Source organism: Sarcophilus harrisii, chromosome 1 (genome assembly GCF_902635505.1).
Source record: "Sarcophilus harrisii chromosome 1, mSarHar1.11, whole genome shotgun sequence".
NCBI lineage: Eukaryota > Metazoa > Chordata > Mammalia > Dasyuromorphia > Dasyuridae > Sarcophilus > Sarcophilus harrisii.
Genome location: NC_045426.1, coordinates 472,677,856 through 472,696,816, shown reverse-complemented (window position 1 = coordinate 472,696,816; position 18,961 = coordinate 472,677,856). Strand labels below are relative to the sequence as shown.

The following is an 18,961-nucleotide window of genomic DNA, read 5'->3' as shown; positions in this document are numbered from 1 at the left end:
GTTAAAAAAAAAAGAATAAAAAAAAAACCATCAAAATAAGTGTTATTTCTGAGAGTCTCTGTAGTTTATGCTGACTCTCTATGTACTTTACCAATCCACATCAGCTCTTTTGTAGTGGAACATGTTCTAAATGTTCACTGATTTTGTAACCAGGATTGTAGGAAATGAGAAGGCACACTGAAGAAAGATCTTTGATAACCCTGGTATGCTTGCCGGCTACCATCCAAGGAAATCAGTGTGCCAGCACAAAATCAGCTATGGAACAAAACTAACTGACCAAAATGTGTTCAATGCTAATTATTGCTATGCAAGATGTTCTAAGTAATTTGGGTGATGACCCTGGCTAATTAAAATGCATTTTTCTCTGACAGATTGAAAACTTCATCTTGATACTGCTGATGCTTTGTGCCTGCATTGACTTCACCACTGGGCTTGATTCTATTTTAAGCATTTATTTATTATCCACAGAACAAGAGTTAAGAAAATAGTTGATGTAGCCCAAGAGTAGCTATTAGTGGATAAGGAATTTTTTGAAAGAAGAGTTCCTGCCAGTTTCAACAGAATAAAATGACGAATTAGCTCACTAGGCTGCTGGTTTCTCCCACCTGCTTAGGGTACTTCTTTCTATAAATTTTAGGAATTGTTCAAGGATTACTGTATACTAATAGATAGAGATAGAGAGATAAATTAGTGTCGAGAAGACAGAGGCTCAAGTCCCACATTTGACATGTATTGACTTTGTGACACTGGGTACCTCCTTAAACCTCTTGAGGGTTTGCCTGCTCTCCAGGCAACTCTCAGAGACTTTAAGTTTCATATTTTTATTGCTAGAGTTTCTTTTCCAAGTATTCCCTAGACCAGTGAAATGCTAATTTGGAATTAAAGGAAAAATGGAAGTGCTAATAAATTTCATCAAGTAGAATCATAATGACATAAGTATTTATTAGATACGAACTCTATCATTGCTAGGGCCATGTCTTACCTTTAAAAAATAATAATATACCACACAGTGCTAAGTAGAGTTCTTTGTATCTCATAAATGCTCAAAAATATTTTTTGATTTAAAGAATGAAAGTATAATGTGTAAGAAAGCCTATTTCTTTATTAAATCATTTTAAATGCTTAAAAAATTAGCATAGGTTACTCAGTTAATGAAGGCCCAGTCCTGAGATCATACAAGCATGATACTCTTCCTGATGTGTTGTACACAGAATACACACTATTTATTTTTCAATTTCAATCCAAAATGAAAGGACAAGAAATTTTAGGGTTGGCTTTGGAGCTAAAAGGATTGATGATGGACCTGGAACTTTTTTTCCCATTCAAAAAATTCAATATATTTGATCCTCAGTCTCTTTTGCATTTTTCCTGTCTAGCTGAGTGCCTTAAGGTGAGAGAGAGAGGGACAGAAGTAGAGATTATAATTGCTTTATCTCCCCATCCAAGTTGTTATTTGACTGTAAGAGCATGGTACCTTTTTCTTTATCTCTTCTATTTATTTCTACATGAAATTGGATGAATGAATACACAGAAATGGATAAACGATTCTGACCTTTGAAAGATTAGAAGTTGTGACCAGAGTTGATAGCAGTCTGCCAGTGACTGAAGTGGCTGAGTTTAGTAAAGAATCAACACTGAAAAATATCCTACTTGACTTAGCCCAGAAGGGAATGAACCTAGTAACAGAGACACAATGTTTTCTTGCAAACTAAGGAAAAACTAGTCTAACGGCTGTTTTACCCCTATTCCCTTTACTAATTCTTCCTCAATACTTTCATCATCCTTGCACTTGATGGCATTCTCCTTTCTTCAGTGTTTCTACCTCTGTGATCAAATTGAATCCTATACTATCCTCTACTCTAAAATTATGTTCTTCCCCAATTGTTTCACCAGCCCACTTTTCTGCTCTAAACCTTCTTATCTCTCTTTAAACTTCTGACAATAACCTTCTGTTCTCCTTTCTCCACATTCATATCTCATATCACTCAGATATGATTTCCCCCTTCCAGTTATTTTTTACCCTAATATCTGATTAAATAGTGTCTGATCTCCTTGCCAAAGCAAAATTCTCTATAAACATTCTTGATCTCTATCCCTTTCCAATTTTCCTCCATTAACTCTTACTTCTACTCTCCTTTATTTGCAGTCTTTGTTAATGGGCACTTTCTCTCCTACCTAAAATTCTAAGCATGGTTCCTCATCATTAAGGAACTGAAATTAGAGGCAGCTAGATGATCTGGTGGATAGAGCACTGACTCTGGAGTCAAGAAGACTTGAGTTCACATGCAGCCTCAGATACTCCACACTTACTAGTTATATGACCTTGAGCAATAACTTAACCCCAAAAGTGTCTCAAAAAAAAAAAAAAAAGAGGTGGAGAAACAGCTAGGTGGCATAGTGGAAAGAGCACTAGCCTTGTATTTAGGAGGACCTGAATTCAAATCTGGTGTCAAACACTTAACACTTCCTAACTATGTGACCTTGGGCAAGTCACTTAATCCCAATTGCCTCAGGAAAAAAAGAAAAAAAAAAAAAAAGGTATAACTAAAACCAAACAAAACAAAAAGTTCTATTCTATCTGTTCCCACTACTATTCTGTATTTTAACTCTCCTTCATGTCTTAATTTCTTCAGAAAGCCTTCTATAATCAACATCCCTGTTTCTTCTTTTACTGTCTTCTATGCTCTTTACAACCTGGTCTCTGATATCATCAACTAATAGAAACTACCCTTTCCAAGCTGTCAATGTCATTTTATTAATTTTCAATATACTGGTATTTTCCCAATCTTCATTCTCCTTAAATTCTTAGAAACATTTGACTCTATCAATAATTTTTCTTTTACATACTTTCTTTTCTATTTACATACTTTCTATTATGTGTGTGTGCATGTGCATGTATATGTGAGTGATAATGCTTATGTCTAGGGTGTCTGGCTACTTACTCTTCTTTGCTCGTTTTTTATACATGTCACAGGTACTATCCTTGTATAGCCCACAAGTCTCTAAACCCTCCTCTTATTTTTTTTTCCACTTCATTATTATCTCACTTGATAATATCATCAACTCCAATAGCTTCAATTGTTATCTCTATTCAGACAACTCCCAGTTTTATACAGCAAGCCTTGGTTTCTTTTGTTTATTTTTACATTCAGTCCTGAAACTGAAACTGCAAATTAGATGTTTCAGACTGGATTTCCCTTAAAAGAATTAATGATCTTCCTATCCACACTTTCCCTTTTTTTGAACTTCCTTATAATTATTATTTATTACCACCATCATCCCAATCTACCAGTTGAGGTCTTAGTCTTTGATGTCATTCTCAACCATTCACTCTCCTTCACCTTTTTTTTTTTTTTTTTTTTTTTTTTTTTTTCTTCTTTCCACTTACACAGCTGATACTATACTTCAGGGCTCCATTGTTCCCTATATGATCGGTTACAATAATCTTTTAACAAACCACCCTATTCCAAGTCTCATTCTATTTCAAGCCATCATACAAGCAGCTGCAAAAATGATTTTGTTTAAAGATTAGGTCTGTTGCTCCTCTGCTTAATGACCTGTAATGATCAAATATAAAGTTATATTTTTGGCCCTTAAAGTTCTTCATGAACTGTTCTCTTCTTCAAAAGGGAGACTCTCTAGTCTTCTTATTCTTTTTTCCCCAACAATATACTCTTGTTTCTAGCTAATCTATCCTACTTAGGGTGCCTTGATCATGACACTCCATCTCTGTTCCTTTCCTCTAGCAATCTCCTGTTCTTGGTATTCTCTGTTCCTTCCCTTCCCATCTCTTAATTTTCCCAGCTGCCTTCAAGGCTTATCCTGATAAAACATTCATGCCATCTTTTCCTGATCCAACTCAGTTTGCTAGCACCTTCTCTCCCATATTCTTTATTTTTTTATTGAATGTGCCCATTATTTACATATTATGTCCTTTATTCAAAAATAAGCTCATTGAGAGCAGTGACTGGTTTCTTTCTCTCTCTCTTTCTTTCTTTCTTTTGTTTGTTTGTTTTGGCCTTTTTTTTTTTTTTTTGACACTTGGCATATTATATGAACACAATAAATGTTAGATAAAGAAAGACTTGTGGAGATCTTTGGAGAAGGGAGGAATTTAAAACCAAAGAAGAACTAGAGAACATTATGAAAGGCAAAATTAACAACTTTGATTATACCATATTAAAAAGGTTTTGCATAAACAAAACTAACAGAAGAAATATTAAAAGGGAAGTACAAAGATGAGAAAAACATCTTTACAGCCATTGTTTCTGATAAAGGTCTCATTTCTAAAATATATGAAGAACTATGTCAAATTTATAAGTATACAATTCATTCCCCAATTGATAAATGGTCAAAGGATATGAACAGACAAGTTTTAGATAACAAAATTAAAACCATCTATAGTCATATAAAAATGTTCTAAACATTATTGATTAGACAAATTAAAACAACTTTGAGGTACCACTCAAATCTCTCAAATTGGTTAAGATTACAGGAAAAGATAATGAATAATTTTGGAGGGGATATGAGAAAATTGGGACATTGTTGGTGGAGTTGTGAAATGACCTAACCATTCTGGAGAGCAATTTGGAACAAAGTCCAAAGAGCTATAAAACTATGCATACCCTTTGACGCAGCAGTGCCACTATTGGGTCTGTATACCAAGGAAGTCATAAAAGAGGAAAAGAAGGTCCCAGACGTGCAAAAAATGTTTGTAGCAGCCCTTTTTGTGGTAAAATGAATGATGCCCATCAATTGGGGAATAGCTAAATAAGTTGTGGTATATGAAGATAATGGAATAGTATTGTTCTATTAAAAAATTATGAACCAGCTGATTTTAGAAAGCTCTGGGGAGATTTATGTGAACTGATGTTGAGTGAAATAAATAGAAACTGGAATACACTGTACACAATAAGAGCAGGAATGTTTGATGATCAATTATGGAAGACTTGGTTCTTCTCAGTGGTTCAGTGATCCAAAGCAATCCTGTGGACAGAAAATGCCATCTGCATCCAGAAAAAGCACTATGGAGATTAAATGTAAATCAACATATGCTACGTTCACTTCTTTTTCTGTTTTCTCTCCCATGATTTTTTTTTTCCTTTTGCTCTGATATTTCTTTACCAACATGATTCATAAAGCAATGTGTATTAAAAATAAATATTTTTTTAAAAAGAAAAGTTTGTGGACTGAATAATTAACATGGGATCCAGAGCTATATACAAGGAGTCTATTGATTATTCCACACTTTCATTTTATGTTATGCTTTTATGTTGATATGTCTGTTGTATGTTATACTGTATCTTGTGTATTAATATTTATGCTTGGGATCCCATGATTGGGATAAATCAAATAGTTTCTTTAAATGCTTTCTGTGCCCTGTCTGACTTAAATTCATGTCTAACTTATTAAATATAAAATCAATTTATAATAATTATTTAATTACTTTAAAATTGTATTCGAATGTTACATGTATACACACACATATACATATTTATGTATAAAAACTAATTTAACTATTTTCTATTTTGGGTATATCAATATACATTACATATATATGGAATTTTACAAGAAAAACTATTTTTTTCATCCACCCAGTACACTATATTCAAACACAGGCATAATTGAAAATCACAGTTTAGTTAAAGAATTATATGGTCATATGTTAAATTAATTATAATTTTAAGAAAATATTCATTGTATTATTTTTATTTGTATTAAAATTGATTGTAACTTTTCTCCCCATATGTAAAAAGAAGAATTTAAAATAGATTTATTCTGATAAAAGGTTCTGATCAAAAGTAATTTATTGTGAAAATATAAAAATTATTTTTAGGATTGTGTATAGTAACAATTTCTAAAAGATCAGATATACTTACTGCTGAATGTTTTCTATTTAATTTATTAATTGTGATAAAAATCTAGCTCTTAATATCTTTTATGTCTTATGCCAAAGAGAAATTAAGTTCTGTATGCAAATTGGCATAGCTGTCTTGTTGGAATATATATTATGTAAGATTTAAGAAACTTTACTTTCACATAATACAACTTTGTCCTTAAGGAGTTTTCCTTTTTTGTTTGTTTGTTTAAATGAAAACTAGCTTATGCTTAAGAAAATGTGCAAATTTGACAAAACACAATGAAGATGTAGACTGTGCTCCTGCACTACTAGAAACAAGTCTCTTTTCCTTCTTTTTAGAATCTCTCTCTCTCTCTCTCTCTCTCTCTCTCTCTCTCTCTCTCTCTTTCTCTCTCTCTCTCTCAACGTATTTTATTCTGAAAGTATTTGTAATACCAGAACTACGATAAGAGAGAAAAAAAAAATCTTGCTGAAATAGAGGAAAATGCTTAAGACTCTGTAACACCTAGAACTAAATAGAATATATTTATCCAAGAAGAAAGTTCATTTGGGTGACCCAAGGATGATGAACAGATGAAGAGGCTTCAAGTTGCCCTATCATGGAATATTTTGATTTCCAAAATTATTTTTATAACTTTAATAACTCTATAACTCAGAATATGCAATTTGCTTAAGAGAGCTTGAATATGTAGATAGAAGTATGTTCATATTTATTTGGGACCAAAAATTACCTGTGATGATATAAATTCAAATATAAAGTTAATATTTGCTTGCTTTTTGAAGGATAAAGATTCCTATGCAATTGAAAAAGTAGATTTAAATTATTTTAATTTAGGTTTAAAATAGAGTGAGATTCATGACTATTTTTTCCTATAGGAAATTATTCTATTCATATTACAGGTAACTGACTTTAAGTTAGTCACATAGCATCATTGTGGTTTAAGTTTACTGCTTAATAATACTGGAATTGCACCTAAAATTCTCCTTTCTATTTCTAATATTCTACAGTTTTACAATGCATACAAAACAAAAAATGCATTTGGAAATATATATTTTTTTGTCAACTACTTCTATCCCTAGGCTTAATTCCTTACTTACCTTTACCATCCAAAGCTGAAACTTGGTCAAATAATGGTAGATCAGTTATTTTTGATTGTTATGTGGTCTCTACTGTGGACAACCAGTAGTTGGGTATATGTAAAAACATGAGCCTCATAAGTGCTATCAGGAAAGTACAACATGATATAATGAAGAGGTTTGAGAAGCATTAGATTTTGAATAAATGGTTTGAACAGAGCTTAATTTTTACTTTACAATGAAGTATAATAATAATTTATTCATTTTTCAGTAATTTGAGATTTAGGTTATTAGTTTTATTATAACTTTTAAAATTAATCTTTTTATGTGCAAGAATCTAAATTCTGATGTTATTTGATCAAATAACCGAGAGAGAATAGAAATGTAAATGTAAGTACAGTATTAGAATCTACTAACCACTTTAAAAAAAACCCTCTCTTTCAGGAAAGAACGGTGACCATTAGAAGACAAACTGTAGGAGGATTTGGATTAAGCATAAAGGTAGCATGTCATTTCAGTCTATCATCGCATAGGCCATGCTCTAATGCCTGCCTTATCATGCATTTTATTTTGTGAATAAAAAAGAAAGCAAAGGAGAAGGCTGTGAAGCACCCCCTCCTATTTGACTTAGGGAATAAATTGGGCTAAGCAATCCAAAATATCAAATAAAGCCTTTCTTTTAATTGAGTGAGTTGAGGGAAAAAAAGTAATTGGGATTTGCACCTCTCTCTGGAATGGGGTTCCATCTTTGTTTTCTACTCTAAAACCAAGGGCATTTTATATATCATTTTGTAATGAATAAATATACCATAGGTTGTACCTATTAGTGGGTGAAACAGGGGGAAGATATCTCCAATAAGGTCCATATCCATTAAGATATGGCAGCAAAATTTCATTTAACTAATTTTATTTGTTTCTATTGTGGATTTAAAGTTCAATAAAATTTCATCTCACAAAGGCAAATCCATGGAAGAATCAGTTTAGTAATAACTCTCAGAAAAAGAGAAGATAAGAGGAAGAGATGGGAAAGAGAAATGACTCTTATTTATATAGATCCTCCTATGTGCTGGGCACTGTGCTAAGTGCTTTAGAAATATTATCTCATTTGATTAGATGACTCTTTTATTCATTAATTTTCATTCATTAATAAAACTGAAGGTGCTATTCTTTCTCTGATATTTATTTAGTAAAGAGATGACTATCAATGTAGTTTATTACCCTCTCTTTTTTTCTTTTTTATTATATATATTTTTATTTACAGCATATATGCATAGGCAATTTTTCAGCATTGACAGTTGCAAATCCTTTTGCTCCAACTTTTCCCTCCTTCCCCCCACCCTTTCCCCCAGATGGCAGGTTGACCAATACATGTTAAACATGTTAAAGTATAAATTAAATACAATATATGTATACATGTCCAAATAGTTATTTTGTTGTAAAAAAAGACCCTTTCTTTTAAAAAAAATATTTAACAATGTTATTACTATTTAATTACTTTAATTTATTTATTTAATTTACTATCACTATTGTATTAAATCAAACAAAATCAAATTGTTTGTATCCAATTCATTCCACTAAAAAAAAAAAAAGAAAAGAAGGAAGGAAAAAGGGAAGGAAGGAAGGAAGGAAGGAAGGAAGGAAGGAAGGAAGGAAGGAAGGAAGGAAGGAAAGAAGGGGGGAGGGAGGGAAAAGGGAGATAGTGAGATAGGGAGGGCTGGAGGGAGGGAGCAAGGAGAGAAAGAGAGAAACAGGGAGAAAGAAGTCAGAAAGACCAGAAGGGGGAAAAAAAAAAAGAACAAAAACACACTTTAAGCCCCTATCATTTTGAAAGTCTAGTGCTTTCATATTTGTGTTGGAGATACAAAAAATTTAACTACAAACAACCCCTGCTTTCAGGCAATTTATATTCTCCTGGGGGCATATAGTGGGTAAACTGGTAAATATATACATGACAAATTCGAAGAGAGAGGAAACACTAACAATTATACCTGATTTCAACCTTTTAAGTACACACAAAAGAAATGAATTTTTCATCTTCTCAGTCAGTGTAGTTATCTTCAGATTACTATAGCAGTATGTAAGAACTAAGAAGAAATATCTCAAAGCATGAAAAATAAATTAAAAATTTACCTACAAAGTGAAACTACCATTTGTGTGAATATGTGATTTTAGCTGATCTTATAAAAAATGACTCAGAAAGATGAATGTGTATTTGCCTTTTGTTACCTATTATAAGAAAATTTCCAGGTGGAATTTTTTTTTAAATTTCACTTTGTTCTTTGATTTTCTTTTTTGATATAGCAGATGTCTTCTATTCACGAAAACAAATAATTATATTCTGCTCAGATTTTCTTAAACATTAAGTCAAGCTAAGGATAAGAAAATCCTTTTTAATGCTGCAAGGATATGTATTTTAATTGTTCTGATATGCTCAACTCCACCTAAGAATGTTGAGGAAGCACTTTAGGCATATGAAAAGAATATACAACTTGAGTTTGAGTCACTATATAAAATTATGTGGAAATGATTGACTTATTTTGGAAGAGTAATTATATGTGCACTGGCATTCTTCCCACTTTACTTAGTCAAGCTATCATAATATGCACACCACTTGGGAATGTCATTCTATTTTTTTTAAATATACAGTGCCCCATTTAACACACAACTAATGGAAACTCAAAATAACTATCATCGTAAAGAACTGTGTATTAAAATGAAACAATATAGAAGTAAACCAAGGAATCTTGTTTACTTAAAAAATATATTGAACATTTTTAAATGAATTGAACTGAAATATACTGAACTATTTAACAGCAGCATTTTTTATAGTTCATTCTTTTTTAAAGCATAATATTTAAAAGGTATTATGTCATATTACATATATTCAGAGTTTGGGAATCTAATGGGAAATGGTATTTGTGTCAGGTATTGAGAAGTCTGATGTCTCTGTAGATTTATGTTAGAAAATCTTTATTCTCAAAAAAAAATCAGTATTCTCACATTCATTATATAGCCTATAAGATTTCTCTTTCCTTCTTGTATTTCTTCTTGTCTTCCTCCTCCTCTTCTTTCACTTCCTCCTCTTCCTCCTCCCTCCCTTTTTATCTCTGTGTCTTTCTCTCTGTCTCTGTTTTTGTCTCTCTCTCTCTCTCTCTTTCTCTTTTACACACACACACCATTCAGTTGTAATCCTTATGTCAATTTATATCTGAAATTTCAATATTTTGTGTGATATTCTGTATATTTTAAATTCAATTGGTCACACATATCAGGGTCATGCTGCTTCCTCCTTACCATATTTAGTAGGAAATACAGCTTATCAGAAAGTCTTTTTCTCCTACCCTTCTTTTATATTACATGGTGGGGAATAATGTAAATCATTCTTCTAATATCATGTCATAGATAACAGACTTACAGATAAAATGAAAAAGCTGGGGTACTCATGATTACAATACAGATTAAAATACACCAAACAATACACAATAGTAAAGGATTTCTTTGGCTAAAAACAAGACAAAACATTTAATCTCAATCTAAAAGGGAACTGACTAAGGGGAATCTATTTTCAACAGTCTCTGTAAATACAAGCACTAGAATTTAAAGGACATAAAAAGAGAGGGAAAGGAAGAGAGTGTCTATGTATAAATGCATAGTTGGGGTTGAGGATGATAGTGGCTTCTTTTAAATGTCTGCAACTTGGAGATGTCCAATAGCTATTGAAAAGCCCATACTTGCTCATGCTCAACCATCTCTGACATCTTCATCAACCTTAGTATATTCTCCATGTAGTCCCTTTATTCAAGTATGCAAGCATGCTTAATATTCTCTTAGGTAGGCAGCAGTTTTATCTCCTGTTTACTACCTCAAACTCTGTAGTGTAATACAGAGCTCAAGTTCATACATTTAGAGATGGAAGGGACTTTGAAGATTATCTAGTCTAAGCTTTTCATTTTGTACTTGAGCAAAGAGAGATCTTAGGAGGCTGACTGACTAGTCAAAAAGCATACAAGTAATAAGAATTACAGGTGGCATCAGAAATCATGTCTACAGGCAGTGTTCTTTTTACTATGCCATGACTTTATTATTATGAAATATTATAGAACGGTTTAGGTTTTGTTGTTTGTCCTTCCTTCTTGAGGAGAACCATAACATTAGAGAGGAGAAGACATGACATACAAGTGAACTGGATTTAAGTGAAGAAGGTTTATTCAAGGTCACCTTCTCACCTTCCCCTCCAGAGCCATCTGAGTCCAATGGCCAGATACAGATCAAGATAATTGGGGATGGCCTGGATGTAGTGGTAGTACTTGGCCTTTTTAAGCTAAGATATTCAACAGATATTCACCCATTCAGTGAATTAGGGTAGGTAACATTTGAGGCAAATCTCTTCTTTCACCTAAGATTTTGCAGATATTTCATATAGGTTATCTAAGTTGAGCTATGCACCAATCCTAGAAAGTAGTTGTAATATGTAAATTATTAGTCCCATTTTACAGTTAAGGAAGGACATTTCATAGGAAATTGAGGCTTTCAAAAGATCATAAAGATAAAAATTATTAGCTGCTGGAGTTAAACTCATATTTTCTTAATTTCAAGTCAAGCAAATATGAGATATATAGATATAGATATGTATATTTCAAAAAGGGGTATGACAGTATGGTTCTGAAAATGAAAACATTATCTTTTGGGGGAAAGAAGTGATAATTTTAAATATGATTAAGTTGTGCCCTTGCTTTTTTTTTTTTTTCTTTTTGTTTAATTGTAAAAAGTGAAACAATAATATTCCTACCCCAAACAGTCTACAACCATGCCACATTTTCAGGTAAATAATTGTTATTTCTCTTAGTCAAGGCAATAGGTTTTATTGATGACTTCTGTTTCAAAATGTGGGTTTATATGCAAATTCTTCACCAATTAGCACAAAAAAATATATCATAAAGTTATTGTGAAACATCAAATTAGACAAAGGAAGTCTATTTAGGTCTTGATTAACATGCACAACAACCAAATAATTGGTGTTACAGCTGAATATATTACTATTTTCTTAGATGCTACATTAGGCCATACTATGCTACTAAGCATTTAACCCCAGAATCAGTTAGCTAATTTTCCAGAGACATTCACTGGTCATAGAATCATAGGCATTAAGGGAAGTAATGTGTAAATGAGATGGAAAGATAGAATGAAGACACATTATAAAGACAATTAAAGATCAAACAGAGAAATTTATATTTGATCCAATAGGTATCAGGGAGCCAGTAGATATTATTGAGTAGCAAGGAGGAAGGAATGACATGGTCAGGCTTGTGCTTTAGAATAGGGTTTCTTAAACTTTTTTTTTTCACTCATGACCCCTTTTCACCCAAGAAATTTTTATGTAACTCCACATATATAGGTGTATAAAATAGATATAAGAATAAACCATTTGATGATTTAAAAAAATCATAATTTCAAGATCCCCACATCATTAAATGACCCTTTGTGAGTTCATGAACCACAGTTTAAGAAGCTTTGCATTAGAAAAAGTCATTTTGTCGATTTGTAGAAGATATTAGAAGCAAGGAAAATCTTTAGAAACATTTTTCAGTGGAGGTGCAAGCATTTTCCAATGGAGGTGAGAGGTAACAAGGGCCCAATATAGAGTAATAGATGGAGAAAATGTATGTATGCTAAAAATGTTGAGGAGGTAAAAATAAGTTTGGCAATAGCTAGAGTCACTGGGGTAAATTATACATGAGGAATTGAAGAATAAATGTTGTGGGGCACTGTGACTGGGTGTGTATGTATGGTATTCTTAGTAGTAATAGAAAAGTTTGTAGGTTAGAAGGGAAAGGAAATTAGTCCTGTTCTGACAATATCTAGTATAATTCCATGACTTCCTTCGGTTCATTTGATAGCATATGAGTAAGAGTAGAGGTGTAATATGGTGGAAGGTTAGAAGCAATCCAAGATCAGAGGATAGGGCAAAATGAAATTAGATGCTGAGGTAGGGAAAGAAAAAAAAATGTAGAAAGAAAAAAGGTGTTGCCTGGAGAAAATACTGAGTGATGGGGAGATTGGAGAGTCACAGTAGGGGAAAATAATTGACTTAGGAGGAGAATTCAAAATAATGAGACAAATAGTTTTGGGTGACAAGTATAATCATCATGGTGTGTCATTGAGGTGAAAAGGAATAATCATAAAAGTCTAGTGGATTGAGGAACTGATTATTTAGTGTATTTGAAGGGATATCCACATATATTCCTGAAATCCTTTTAATATAAAACCAGGAGTTGGAGTAGAGATGAAGAATAAAAAATAGACACTGAACTTATTGAGAAAGGAAAGAAAATGTTTTCTTTTGGGGGCTAGGGGATTGATAGAAAATAATCTCTAACTCAGGTCATAAATTCAGAAAGAATAAATATTAGAAAGAGGATTGATTGCTTAGTGATATTAATTAAGGAAAAGTCTGGAAGTAGCAATGAGAAACAAGCTTGCCCTTTAATACAGTTAATTGGATATATGGGAATTTTCTGTTAGAAGGGATATCATAAGTCATTTTGTGCATCCCATATGTGCAAAATATTGAATCTCAAAACATACCTGACATGTTTATTTAACCCTTCTTCAAGTAAAGGGAGCCTGACCAGCTTCCCAAGCATCCCATCAGTGTCCCAGAATTCTAATTGTAAAGTTCTTCCTTACACCAACCTTGAATTTGCCATTTTTCAGCATTTATACATTATTCCTAGCTCTCTCTGTCTTCAAATATCAAACTAAATATGCCTAACTCCTTTTCATGTTATTTTTTATCCATATGTAGTAACACATATTCAAATGTTGATATACATATGATGTAGTCATTCCAATCAAGTCTGACTTTGTGACTCCATCTGGGATTTTCTGGCAAAGATACTAGAGTGATTTCCCATTTTCTTCCTCAGCTCACTTTAAAAATAAGGAAACTGAAGTACACAGAGTTAAGTGACAAACTGAAGTACACAGAGTTAAGGACTTGTCCAGGGTCATACAGCTACTATGTGAAGTCATATTTGAACTCAGGGATATGTGTCTTTTTAGCTCCAAGCCCTGAACTCTATCCACTGAGCCATCTACAAGCCAACATATTTTTTTTTCACATGACAGATCTTGAAATTGTTAAAGCTAGCTATTGATGCACTCTTTTCACCAGTGTTCTGACATTCAGAGTAGACAGTTCCTCAATTCCTTCAGCTATTCTTAACACAGCATGAATTTGGCCCGTCCCTAACTTTGTTGCTATGGATATTACCTCACTGTCATGGGCATCTTTCAATTTCAAACATAAAGGCATCTGTAATTAAAGTATTTTTTAAACTATTCTAATTTTAAAGTCATATTTGCTTTTATTAAAAGTTTGTAGACATTTATTTTTGTTTCAAGCAATCTGCATCAACAAAATATAATTTTTGCTTCTTTTTTTCCCCTTCTCACTCTCATCAGTTAAGCAACTTCAATTGTTGTTTCTTATAGGGTGTACCAGCCAGTATTATTTATAAAAATACTGCATTCTTTTTATTTGTGATGTAAATAAAACAAAATGAATTTAAAATAAAGTAATATAAGTAGAAAGTATGGATTGTGGGATTGTTTAAATGTATGTAGCAAAAGAACCACAACATTCATATATAATCCAGATTTTTGACACAATTAAAATGTACTGCATTACATTTTTTTATTTCATCTTTCAAAAATAAGTTTGTTTTTTTTCAAAATTATTTAAAGAATCACAAACATCTTTTTATTTAACCATCTATATTAAGGAAACCCAAAATGTACTTAATATTCTGAGTTCTTAAAAAAATTTGGTAAGTAGATATGGCTATAAAGAAGCAATGAGAATATTCATCTTTACTAGGATCATAAATGTAGAAACAAAAGGGACTTTATACATTATCTGCTCAACTCCCTCATTTAACAAAGGAGGAAACTGAGTTCCAAAGCAGTAGAATGAATTTTTCAAAGTGACACAGTTGTAACTGCCAGGAGTGGGATATGAACCAGGGTCCTCAAATTTGTTTCTACCATACCACATTGCATCTTGTCACACATTATTTCTTTGAATAGGTTGGAGATTATAAGTGTGAAAGAATGCATAGACTTTTGTTAACTGTTAATATGATATTTACTGTCCCTGACATATTTTTGTTTTTCTTTCTTTTTTATGTTTTCCTTATAAGAGATGACTCTCTAGGGTGGGGAGAAGGGTGGTATATATTTGGAAATGTAGGTTAAAAAAATATGTCCGTTTTTATTTGTAGGGTATAAATGAAGACAGGTGAATGTGGGGGAAAAAATCCATCATTTGATGTAAAATGTTTTGTTTTGTTTTGTTTTTAATGGTAAAGACATAGGCAAACTTTTCACTAAATTTACCATTCCTTCCCTTTTAATATTATCAAAATTAATTACTTTGTTTTCTTTCCCTTTATTATTTTCTTTTATCCTCTAAAATATTTGCTCAGATGTCAGATGTTCTTTACAATTTTGACTCTCTCTAAGACAATAGGATTTTGAATTTAAGTTCCAAAATACTAACACATATGATCATAATCGTTACAAGACAAACAAAAAAAGACAATTTGATGTACCAAGCAGATCACTCAGCTCTGTTTGTGAGTTTGTGTTTGTGTTTGCATGTGTATGTGTGTGTTAGTAAGAGACAGAGACACAGAGACAAAGACACAGAGAGGCAGAGGAAAAGGGATGGGGGAGAGTGAGAAAGAGAGAAGAAAGAGAGAGTCAAGTAGAGACAGCAATAGACAGAGGTAGAGTCATAAACAAAGAGCACACCGAGATAGTGAGAAAGAGGGATAAACACAGAAAGACCAAAAGACAGAATCAGAGACAAAGGATTATATAAAGTGAAGAGATGGAAATAGAAATATTTGAATTGATGTATTTTCTAACATCTTTTAAGAGGATATATTAATTGATTTTGTTTTGAAATTTTAAGATTTTGTGCAATATTAAAATAAAAGCAAATATAATTAGGTAGAAGTGTTTTCTTAAAATACTGAATATTCTACTACAACTATGTTCATAGTTCTTGTTCTTAATTCTCAAAATTGAGTTGTTATAAGAATGAATAAAACACCTACTTGAGTTATTCAAATACAAACCATAGTCAAGTTCATACTATGGTACTTCAGTTACTGGGATCCCAAATATATCTGTATTTCCTCCAAAAATGCAAAGTTCTGTCCATTCATAACTGCTTATCCATGTTATTCCATAACAGAAAAAAAAAACTCATTACCAATAGGCTTAATGAAAAAGTAAAAAAACAAAAAAAAAAAAAAATAGCCTTCTCTGGATCGCCTTTCTGCTTTTCCAATGGAGGCAGAATAATAAAAGGGAATAGTAAGGGTGCTAAGAATTATACAATATTATCATATTTTTTTGTTTAGTTTTCTTCCAGTCATATCTGACACTTTGTCACCCCTTTTGGGGTTTTCTTGACAGAGATACTGGAGTGGTTTGCCATTTCTTTCCCTTCATTTTACAGATAAATAACTGAGGTAAACAGGATTAAGTAACTGTACAGGGTTACACAACTAGTAATTGTTTAAAGCTAAATTTGAACTCAAGTCCTTCTGACTCCAGGGATGATGCTCTATCCACTGGGACACTTAACAGTCCTATATATCATATTTAGGTAGCCTAAAAAAGTTTAACTGTTTTTAGTACTCTAAATATGATATATTATCCACTGATGGATGAGTTAAATGACTCCCAAACAAACTAAGAAGTTTTCACAAAAAAAAAAAAAAAAAATAATCAATTTGAATAATTGTCAAGTATCCATTCTACTATTTTAAAAAGTAAATTAATATTTTTTCTGTGAAAACAATAACATTGGCACTTTTTAACATTGTCCTATGGGCTAAAAGATATTGACATTATTTTCTTTTTATGGTATAGATTTTTTTCATATGTGCAATAGGTAAACTTTTGCACTGAATGCATACAAATTCTCTAACAAAGTATCCTCCAACAAAGAACTTTACCTATATGGAGGCTCCAATTTATAAATAATCTATATTCCAAAAGTTTATTTGTGAGTCAGTTATTTGAAATTTGACAATGTTTTCAAAAAGAAAAATGTTCCAGTCATGATTAGCTCCCTGGGAAGCTCTTTTCTTTTCTTCTATGCACTAATCTCATCTCTTTGTACTGTTCCTATCTGCTGTTCCAGATTCAGATTTCTTCTCTCATACAACAAAACACATATTTATAGCTTCCTTATTCTCCTGTCCCTGAAGTAAATTTAAAAAAAAACAATTCCCTCCTCTTTTAATTTTCTAAGGCTTTTTCTACTAGCAATATTTGTAGAAACTGAAAACAAAAAGATTTTTAAAGTGGAAGTACAAAAGTTTCACAAAGATTTTCATATCTAGCATTGGTAATTCCATTAGTCATGGTTGTATAGGAGAAGCTAGATTTTAATTTTCAGCAACAATATCTTTATCTTTGTTCTTGAGAAGTCCACCAAATTTTTCATGTTTTTTTTTTTTTTTTTAAATATCAGGACCAGTCCTCCGGAATCACTCTTCTTTCCATACAGAAAGTCCCTTCCAATAATTTCCATTTTCTCTCTTCATCTATATCACTAAATGAAGTCCAAAACTACATAGTTTCCTTTTAGAAATTTTTTCATGTGATTTTAGGAGTAGACTCCCAGTGAGGAAAATAACAAAAAAAAAAAAAAATGGGAAGGGAAGAAATATGAAGATGCTACTGATGAGACCTGTGCATTAGTAGAAGTGACTACATTTCTTTTATTAGAATTAGATGAAATTCTAGTCACTCAGGAAGTAAAGTTGCTTTGTACTTTTATCATTATCACTATTTTGTCTTGTTCAATTTTAAGTCAATCCCTTTAGAAACCAATCAGAGAAAAAAAAATTCCCCTATTCTTTAGTGGGTTGATACTTAAGAAACAAAGCAAATGGCAATAAAAACAGATAAATGAGACTTGGAGCAAGTAGTATAGTGACTGAGCTTTTACAATGCAAATTCAGAACACATGATTCAATATATGTTATTACTATAGAAACTCACTGAAAGCACATTCTTTTTTCTTCTATAAACAATGTAAAATAGTGAGAAGCATGTACTAAACTTGGATTTAAAAGACTGAGTTAGCATCTTTTTTTAAGCAGCTATATGACTTTCTGCTAATTCCTTTCAGTTCAACAGTCCTGGATTCCTTCATTTTAAATGAACTGGTGTAGATTATCTCTAAGATCCTTTCTAGGTCTAACAATCTATACCTTTGAAAATCAAAGCAGTTCTGGACAATCTGGAATATATGGCAATTACAATACATGGAATAATGTATAAGAAGACCTGTAGGCTCAGCTTTAATTCCATTTGCTGGGCTTTGTAGGTTACCGTTCGGCTGATATGTCCTGCTTAGATGTATATCTTTGATCATGAGAAAGCAAATTCTCTCTTCCTGGGTAAAAAAATGGAACCCAACTCATTATTTTCTCTTCCTCATAATATAATACAAAAAACAGATACAAAATAAACATTTCTTAAAAATTATGACAAGGTTGACAGATTACTTAGAATAGCCATACTTTCATTTGAGGTTTAACTAAGAATGTATCATCTTTTTTTAACAAGTTGGTCCACATATCTTTTCTGCCCCCAAACTATATTTTACATACATATGTATAAATAGGTTATATATACATATATATGCATATATTATATATACAAGTATATTTTAAAACTCTATTCCGTAGTCACTTCATATGTAAAATATGAAAAAAAAAAATTTACTGGGCCATAGTTTGTTATAGTAACATCAAGACTAATTATGTTTGACTATTTCTAAATTATTTTGGGGAAAACATAGATCCTCCTTCACAAATTTTATGGGATTCTAAACATTTAAATAGAACCAAATGATACATTATTTTTTCAAAGGCCTAACCATTAATATTGAGATGATTTTACAATGTTAATGATTTTGTACTGTATAATAACATC

At 31.9% G+C, this 18,961-nt stretch overlaps 1 protein-coding gene across 2 annotated transcripts in view; it reads left to right on the top strand.

The window, feature by feature from the left end:
- The window catches only part of SNTG1 (syntrophin gamma 1), a 786,808-nt gene that overhangs the window by 223,905 nt on the left and 543,942 nt on the right, over positions 1-18,961 (top strand). The window contains exon 4 of one of the 2 annotated variants that reach the window (XM_031946418.1): positions 7,382-7,438. The exons of the other annotated variant lie outside the window; for it this stretch is intronic. Within the exon in view, the coding sequence (XP_031802278.1) occupies positions 7,382-7,438 (57 nt within the window). The remainder of the gene's footprint in view (positions 1-7,381; positions 7,439-18,961) is intronic. 2 annotated transcript variants of the gene reach the window in all.